This window comes from Gossypium hirsutum, chromosome D05, assembly GCF_007990345.1.
Source record: "Gossypium hirsutum isolate 1008001.06 chromosome D05, Gossypium_hirsutum_v2.1, whole genome shotgun sequence".
NCBI classification, from domain to species: domain Eukaryota; kingdom Viridiplantae; phylum Streptophyta; class Magnoliopsida; order Malvales; family Malvaceae; genus Gossypium; species Gossypium hirsutum.
This window is the reverse complement of record NC_053441.1, coordinates 61990026-61999715: the sequence shown is the minus strand read 5'-3', so window position 1 is coordinate 61999715 and position 9690 is coordinate 61990026. Positions and strand designations below refer to the sequence as shown.

Below are 9690 nucleotides of genomic sequence, written 5' to 3'. Positions count from 1 at the left end.
TCCAAACCATAATTCTTGGCTTAATGCTCACATTGGCCCCAAACTATACATGTTTTCTTATTTTGGTACTTAATTTTTTTTCGTACGTTGGTACTTAAACTATCCTCTGTTATCTTAATTGGCCCACGACGTTAAAGAAGAAGACTGGCATGTAGCACTATTAGAATGAACCACCTCGGTCTTATTTTAAAATTTAATATTATCTATATTATATTATCTAGATAATAATTCAAAAATTAAAAAATATTTTGTATTAAAAGTAAAACTCTAAAATCTATAAATATATATATTTTAAAAGGAAGAATAATATATAAAAATGAAAATTTTATAAAAATTAAAAAAATTAAATTTGAAAATTTTGAAAAAAGAACTTTTCAAAAATATACATTCTAGAAAATTATTCATAAATTTTAATTTTTTTAATAATTCTAAAATTCAAAACAATGAATTAAAAATTTTAAAAATAGAAAAAATTTAACTAAAGAAATATAAAGTCTAGGAATTGAAAATTTGAAAAAGATTAACTTAAAAATTGATTTTTTTAAAAAAATATATAAATATAAATTTTAAAATTTGCAAGAAATTATATGTTTTTAAAATAATTATAAAAAATTGAAATATTTAAATTTAAAGGAAATGCTAGTCAATGGTCTATTAAGACGATCAACTGATGATTAATGGCGGGCCAAATCAAAGGTATTTTTAAAAGTATTTAATTTTTTTCATTTAAATGTAAATTTATTTTTTTAATTTTAATACATATTGTCATATAACACACTCTAATTGGTTGGATGCGTCATGTGGCACTTTAATTGGCGCCATATGTCAATCAGTTTTTTTAACGTCATTACAAAAATAAGATTAAATTAAGTAACAAAATGATAATTTGAATACCAAAGTGAGATGAAAAAATATTTAAGTACCAAAGTATAATTTGGAGGTCAAAGTGAGCAGTCTTAACTTAATTCGCGCCTTAAGAATTTTAAAATACCAAATTTGAGTCTCAATATGTATAAATAATGTGTGCATTCTTAGTCCATGTTTATCCTATTTTACATCCATGCATGTGTAGATTTATTCTATTGTAGTTCTAAATATACTTTTATTATGAGTCTTGTGATTTATAATAATTATTTATGATTATAGTTATTCATAAATATTCTTTACATTTGCAATTGTGATTATACTCACAACTTTCCAAAAAACAAAAACTTAGATATATTAATAAAAATATATATTAATTTTACCATATGAGTTTATTATAATATAATACAATTTACAATTTAATTTAATAATAATGAAAATATTTTTCTAAAAATTAGATTTTTAATATTTTTAATTGGAAATTATTAAATATAAAAATTGAAGATAACAAAAATAAATAAAATAATAATTATTTAAAATAAAATTATTTTTATTTAAAATTCATTTAAAAAATAAACTTAAGAACAAATACGAATCTAGGGGGCTAGCAGGGGCCTGACCCCTTAAAATGGAAAAATGTTATTTAGGCCCTTTAAAAAATTTTAAAATTTTAAATTAGTAAAGGTAAAATTGTACTTCCTCTAAAATTATAAAAATTTGATTTAATCCTTTAAAAATTATAAAGATATATACTATTAAAAATTAAAATTTCATTTTAGCCCCTAAAAAAACTTTCTGTCTTCTCCCCTTCTTAAGAATTAAGTATATTTTTCACCAAACATCTAGAAGGTAAGTAAGAGATAAATGAATTCTACACATACAAACATATAAAAACATATACGATTTTGAGAATTTGACTGATTAATATTTTTGGTACTATGAATATTAGCTTCAATGGTATCCAAATTTGTCATTCGCAATAATATATATAAATTATTGTTCTATCGATTGAGTCTTAATTCGATTGATATGGGTATTGTTGTTAATTTAAGAGGACGTAAATTTAAGTGCGCTAAAGTGCATTATCCTTCTATTTATGAGTTAGAGAGAGATTATAAGTAATTCTATGCATTGTGTTAAAACTAATTTGGTAAAATAGACCCTAAATATATATTTTTTTAAATAATAGTTACAAATTTATATTCCTAAATCAAAAGATTATATAAAGTAAGGAAATACATATTAAAAGAAAACCAAAAATTATATAAAAATAGAAGACTGAAATATATATATTATTTTAAATTGAACATAAAGTTAAAGGGCATCTAAAATATCAAAATCTAAAACTAAAATAGAAAGGGAAAAAGAAATTCAATTCCAATATGATATTTCCCCTTGTCTTTATCACCCCCATGAAATGTCAAACCATGTTCCGCTTACTTCTTCTCCATACCATTTTCATCTTAATTTAATTATAATATTATTTAAAAAATATTTTTATAAATATTATTTTAAGAATATTTTTACTTTTTAATATAAAATTTAGGAAAAAAAAATTTTATCATAATGGTTGAATTCTCAGTTTTTTTTCATATTAATTTTTGGTTTTGAATTTTTAGATGAGTTTTAAATATTATTTAACGTAAAAAAATTCATAAATATTTTTAAAAAAATAAATTTTCAAAAAATTTTAAATTATTTTTACTAATTTAAATATATAATATATATTTTATATAAATAAACAATCAAAATTAATTATATATTTAAAAAAATAGAATTTAGATCTTTTCAGATAACCATGGTTCTCAAACTTACATTAAACTTTATATATATATATATGAGAGATGCAGCAACTCGATTTCCATCCTGCAACCATAAAAACCCAACAAACAAACCTTCCCCAAACACCCAAAAAGAAAAACCTCAAAATCAAATCCATATCAAACAAGTAGCATTCACAGTCATCATATCAAACTTTTTAAGGCAGAATCAAGGTGTTTCAGCCATGGCAGATGAATTCAATCCAGGACCAAACTGGTGGGATAGAACAGCTGCACCTTCTTCTTCTTCTTCTTCCTCATCTTCTGTTCTAAACAATAGCTTAGGAACCTTTGGTGGTTGGAACCCAGAAATGGCTGATATCAAAGCAAGATCTCCCATGGATTCCATCTCATCATCATCATCATCTTCAGTTTCAGCTTCTGATTTACATATGATGGGACTTGGACTTTCTTCTCAAGCCATGGATTGGAACCAAGCTTTTATGTAAGTACTCAAATACACTCATGTTTATTATTCTTTAATTTTTGGTTATTTTTGGTTATTCTATTAATTAATTTACTATGTTCTGTTACTATTATACTGATTTGTTATTTTCATATACTATACTCGTTAAAAATCCAGTTAATAAATTAACAAGTTCTGTTTGTGTCAAAATTAAAATTTCAAATTACGAAAAGCATAGAATGCATAGTACAAAATTAGTAATTGAATTTTAAAAAACGGATTTAACTATTACAGTTTCAGAGTCTAGACTAAAATTTCAAAATTCGAAACAGTATACGAATTAAAATAGATTGTTTCAAAAAATATAGACTAAAATTTTAAACAAAAAGTATAGGGACTAATGATAGAATTTAACCTTATTTTTGTGTGTGTTTTCACAGGCGTGGGGATCATAAAAGTGAGACTAGTTTCAAATCCATGCTTGAAGAACATAATTTAAATGCTTCAAATCCAAATTATCACCAAGAAATGATGGGGTTTAAGCATCAATCATCATCACAATTTAGTCCTTGTTCAAGTGATAGCACTATTATCAACAACATGGATTCAACATCTTTATATGGAAGTCCTTCAACCATTTTACAAGGATTATTAGGGACTGAAAATCAAACCTACGAGAATCGTTCAATCAATTACCAATATGGGATGAACAACAACGACCCATTGTTGCCAAATTCATGGTCTAAAGTCCCTCAATTCTTGAAAAATTCACCACAAAAAAATGGTCAATTACATTTCTCAAACAATGCTCCTTTTTGGAATCCATCAGCAGCTGCAACATCTCCCATGGTTGATCATAGGCCACCTGGGTTTTTCCCATCATTTCCAACACCAAATTTTGATGAAAAACCAAAGGTAAATAAATTATTTTTTTAGGGTTTGAAGAATCTTTTTATTTTCTAAATTAGGGTTTGGAATATTTTGGATAAACGTATAGTAGGGTACTAGAAGTCAGATTGCATTTTGCCCCCTCTACTCAAGAAATAGGTAAATTAGTCATTATACGTTAGATCAAAGAATAATTTGATCATTTCTATTAAAAACTAGTGTGACTGATAACATAACTAGACAATGACATGTGATGTGTCATGTATACCTCATGCTAACATATATGGACCAGTTTTTAACAGTAAAAACGATGAAAATTTTAATAAAATGACTAGTTTGCTCTTTGGTCTAACACGCATGGACTGATTTACACATTTTTTGCGTAGAGGGGTCAAAATGCAATCCAACTCTTAGTACAACGACCTCCATGATACTTTTACCAATATTTTGTATATTAAAATTCTTTATTTTATCTTTAAATGTCAGCAGAATAATATATCTGAAGTAAAGAAAAATGGAAACGAAACATCATCTAAAAGGCCTCGAAATGAAATCCCATCTTTGCCAGCTTTTAAGGTACAATGCAATCACTTTTATTCAACTTTCTCTTTTTTAGTTTCTTGGAAAATTGGGATTTTCCCTTTTTATTTTCTTCGGTAATTTTTTTTTGTTTGTTTGTTTGGGTTCCTTGAAAATATAGGTGAGAAAAGAGAAGATGGGAGATAGAATCAGTGCACTCCAACAATTGGTTTCACCTTTTGGAAAAGTGAGTTTTCTTTATCATCTTAATTTATTGGTTAAATTCTTATGTTAGTCTCTGTATTATATAAAAATTGTTAATTTAGTCTTTGTATTGTTTATACTTTTCGAATTTTAAAATTTCAATTTTGACGCAAATGTCAGTCATTAATCCATTAATTGAAATTTTAGTGAGTAAAACGCAGGAATAAAAAGTTGATATGGCGTTACATATATGATAATATGATTGCTACATCATATTTTGAAAAAAAAACCTAAATGAATTTAACAGTTATCGTTTGGTAACGATTAAAATTTTAAAATATGAGAAGTACGAAGACTAAAAATAACCAAATTAAAATATAGGAACTGATTGTTTTTCTCTTATATGGTTTCATAAAAAAATTCATATTTTGATTCAAATTTCATGAAAGTTTGTACTTGTTTTTTATTTATTTTATTTTTCATTATTTGTAGACTGATACAGCATCGGTGTTGTCTGAAGTCTTTGAATACATTAAATTTCTCCATGAACAAATCAATGTAAGTTCCTTTTAACACATACTCTTGGAATTAAGCAAGAAAAATCGAAAATTGATTTAAATTATAGTTTTTATTCTATTCAGATTTGGTTATCTAAATATATTTGGTTTTTTTTGTTATTCACAAATTAAGAAATCACAATTATTCGATTTGAACAAAATCAAATTTTATTTTTTATTTAAAGTATAATTAATTTTCAAAATTTTCTCTTCTTTATTGTATTTTTTCAGGTTTTAAGTACCCCGTACAAGAAAACTGGAGCTACCACTCAACAACAACAACAGGTAATAATAATTCATAACAATCATTTTTCGACTCGCGTTAATGTTGTTATTCATCGTAATTGATTGTGATAGATGTGATATGATAAAAAATATATCCGTGATTGCAATTATAATTCTTGGTATGTAATTGATTAGGTATGTTTTTATTTTTCAATATTTCTGTAGACTTGTGAGAAGTCCAAGGACTTTGAAGGATTTAAGCATGATCTAAGAAGTCGTGGACTATGCCTTGTACCGGTCTCGAGCACGTTCCCGATGACACATGAGTCGACAGTTGATTTTTGGACACCAACATTTGGAGGAACATTTAGGTAGAAAGGAAGAGAAATGGTGGGAAAGGGGGGCATAGATATGGAAATGGAAGAGATATTGTTTATAAATATTTATTAGGAAGGAATCCTCGACAAGTTGTTCGAGGGTGATTAGGATACCTGAAGCCTAAAATCTAATCTGATTTGATTTGATTATAAAAAGTTAACAACCCAAATCCTAATCCTAATTGATCAAAACCTAAAATTAATTTAAGCTTAAAACAATTCGAACCCAAAATGATTAGAATTAGTGACTCGAAGAGATACAATTAAAGTGATCAAAACCTGAAATGATCTAAACCTATATTGACCCGATTAGATAAAACCCAAGCCTTAAATCTAAATGACCCAAATTTAAAAATTATCCAAACCCTAAATTGATTCAAATTGAAATAACCAAATAATTTAAAATCTGAATGGACCTAATTCAAATTAATCATACTCAAAATTAATCCAACCCGCCCTTGAACCGGTTGAATTGAAAGGAAAAGGAAAAAACCCAGATTTCAATGTTGAATTCATGATGGAAAATGAAGGAAAAAACTGTGAAGATCATCATAGAATTGAGAGAAAGGGAAGGAAACGAAAAGGAAAAGAAGAATAAGGCTAAGAAGAGGTAAAATTATGCAAAGATTTACGCACTGTAGGAGACCATTGGGAAACATAGTAATTTGTTTGTAATAATTTAAGAATAATTATTATGAGCATAGTTATATTGGATTAGGAATAATGTGAATTAAAGAAACAGTACTTGCTGAGTTTAGGAAAAGAAATTCAAGATTAATTTATAAAAAAAAAATTGTGTTACCTAGTTCTGTCCATGGGTAGGGCCAATCAACTTGGCTCAAAAGCTTGCCTGAAAAGTGAAAGAGTTTGGGTAAAAATATAAGCTCGAAAATGAGTTTCGGCAAAAAAAATAAGGCCCGTTTAAAAAAGAGTCAAGCCTCGGGTAAAGATTTTTTTCTCGAACTCGACCCTGCCTGAATTAGCAAAAAAACAAAAAAAGCTACTATTTTCTTGTTGTTTTCTTGTTTTGTTGCATTTTCTTGTTGTTTTTTTCACTGTTTTGCTACCACTTTACTATCATGTTACTACTATTTTATTGTTATTGTTAGGATATTGTATAACTCTTGTTTTATTATTAATTTTATTATTATTTTAAAGACATTTGCTTGCTAAGTTACATCTATCTTAGTGTTATTTTAGTATAAATATATTTTCAATTTGTGGAGAAAATTTATTTTAACTTTAGTATTTTTGATGTATTATATTTTTAAAAAAAATATAAAAATTAATAATAATTCGGGCGGGTTAGGCCAGGCTCGAATTTTAACATTTTTATTCGGGTTGAACTTGGGTAAACTTTTAGGCATATTTTCCGGGCCTATGCTTGTGCTTAACAAACAGGCCTAAATTTTTTACAAAACCAAATTCGAACCTAACTCGACCTGGCCATGGAAGGCTCTAGTGTTAGCTTAGGGCTTTAATTTAAGAGAAAAGAATAATGAAAAGAATAATTGAATTGAGAAAAAAGTGAGGGTGGGGTTATGGCATTTGATTTTGGAAATCTAGCTTTTAATTCTGTTATTATTACTATTATTATTTTTGGAATATGCAAGTTAGTGGAAGTCACAAGGTGACCCACACCAACTCCTCCTTTTAGGCCTTTTCTTTTTTAATTTTATAACATTATTACTATTATATGATAATACATATAGAGTTGGAGGAATCAATCATGCTTTTGTGCTTTTCCAATTCAGTGGACACATTGAGGAGCTTCTATTGGAAGGTAAAGATGAAGAGAAAATTATCTATTAAATATCTCAAAATAACAAATAAATAAGAACAAAATGAAAAAAATAAAAATAAAATAAAAGTGCCACATGTCATATTTTGAGTCACTCTAATTTCTATAGCTTGAGTATAAAGTTTGGGTTACCTCATGTTTAACAAAATTAATTAATTAATTGAAAATTTCCAAGAAACCCCACTATTTAATCTAGAAAGAAAAGAAAAGCTTGACATATAGAGTAATCATGGAGAGCTTTATGAGATTCTATGGTCTAATAAATCTCCTTTTCTTTCTTTTACTTCAAAGCAAAGAATAAAATACATAAATAAATAAAATAAAATAAAAGAATCTTTAATTTCACAGAGTAGTTGAATTGGTATATATTTATTTATTTAGGCTTCCTTTGAATGACCGGTGCGATTGTTTTTCGTGAAGTTATTATAGCAGTGAAATCAACAGTGAGATGTGTGTTTGAATTCAAGTGCAGTTCTGGCGATAAGGTGAAAATAGAAAATAACTATTAAGGACATTACATAATTAAAATTTGGGTAAACTACAAAAATAGTCACTTTTGTTTCCCTTAGGTTACATTTAGTCACTTATGTTTGAAACGTTATGTTTTAGTCACTGTGCCGTTAATTTCCGTTAATGGTGTAACGGTAAGCAAACACGGCACGCTAAATCATCATTTCAAACAAAAAATTTACACGGCACGCTAAATCATCATTTCAAACAAAAAATTTAGGTTAAATTATACAATTGGTCCCCATACTTTTTTTTGTTTTGAGCAATTTTTTTCTTTTATGTTCTTTTAGTTTTTTTTCTTTATTTTCCATTCTCTTCTCCTTCTCCCTCTATTTTCCCCCCTTCTCCATCTCTTTTAACGTAAAAGAAAAAAAATTAATTTGCTCAAAAAAAAACATAGGGACCAATTGTATAATTTAACCTAAAATTTTTGTTTGAAATGATGATTTAACGTGTCATATCAGCTTACCGTTATACCGTTAATGGAAATTAACGCTCAGTGACTAAAATGTTACAACACGATAATATAAATGACTAAAACGTAACATTTCAAACATAAGTGACTAAAATGTATCTTGAGGGAAACAAAAGTGACTATTTTGATAGTTTACCTTTAAAATTTTGAGTTATTTGTTATTTATAATTTTTTTAAATTGTTAAAATATAATTTTATGAATAAAATTCTATAAAAATTAAAATTTTATAAATAAAATAATATATATAATATTTTTGTCATTATTTTATTGATGTAATTATTTATTGTTTATTTCAATTTTTATAATTTTAAATATTTTATTAACTTTTTTAGTTTCAGAATACGATTACACGTAAGGAAAGTTTTAGTACCCTAATGATACCCATTTTTAAAAATGATGTCATTTAATCATATATTATCCTTCATCTTAAAACAACAAATTTAAATTTAATATCTAAAATTAATCCACACATGATAAAACTATATTATAAAATTAAGATTATAAGAATAAAATAAATAAACTACAATTATGAGAACGGTAAAACTATTAATAATTTGACTAAATTTATTTTAAACTTAAAAATTTGAAAACAATCATTCTTACTAAATGGGATATTTGCAACATTTACTACTTTACTATTTTCTAACTTAACTTCTCCTTACATTTTTATATTAAGAAGAAGAATCATCTACATTATATTCAAGGTATTTTATAATCTTAACTTTTACATTCTTGTACAAAAGGGATATTTGCAACATAAGTCTTTTCGGGTTTATATTTTTAAAGTATTTCTCTTTTTAATATTACATTATTAGTCCTTATATATTCTATTGGTAAATTCATTAAAACTTAAGAATTACTTCATTTTTTATAAGTGTGCTTTAATTATTACTTCCTATGCTATAAAACAATACATTATATAAATTATTAATAACGGTTTTTGTTATTTGAAACATTGGGAATATCTTTTTTTTTACCTTTTTAAATAGAAAGATAATATGTTTCAGTGTATTCGAACCCACATCCTCCTACACTGGCAATAA

General features: G+C 26.1%; 1 protein-coding gene across 2 annotated transcripts; it reads left to right on the top strand.

The window, feature by feature from the left end:
• The first annotated feature begins 2716 nt into the window (after positions 1–2716).
• Positions 2717–6004, top strand: LOC107903513 (transcription factor bHLH123). 2 transcript variants are annotated; one of them, XM_016829583.2, is made up of 7 exons: positions 2717–3129; positions 3531–4005; positions 4468–4554; positions 4679–4744; positions 5194–5259; positions 5490–5543; positions 5709–6004. In XM_016829583.2, exons 1-7 carry the CDS (start codon positions 2870–2872, stop codon positions 5856–5858), a joined length of 1158 nt encoding a protein of 385 aa, XP_016685072.1. In that variant the 5' UTR covers positions 2717–2869; the 3' UTR covers positions 5859–6004. The 2 variants fall into 2 exon arrangements, with proteins under 2 accessions (XP_016685072.1, XP_016685071.1); XM_016829582.2 differs by having other exon boundaries at positions 4465–4554.
• Positions 6005–9690: the final 3686 nt, after the last annotated feature.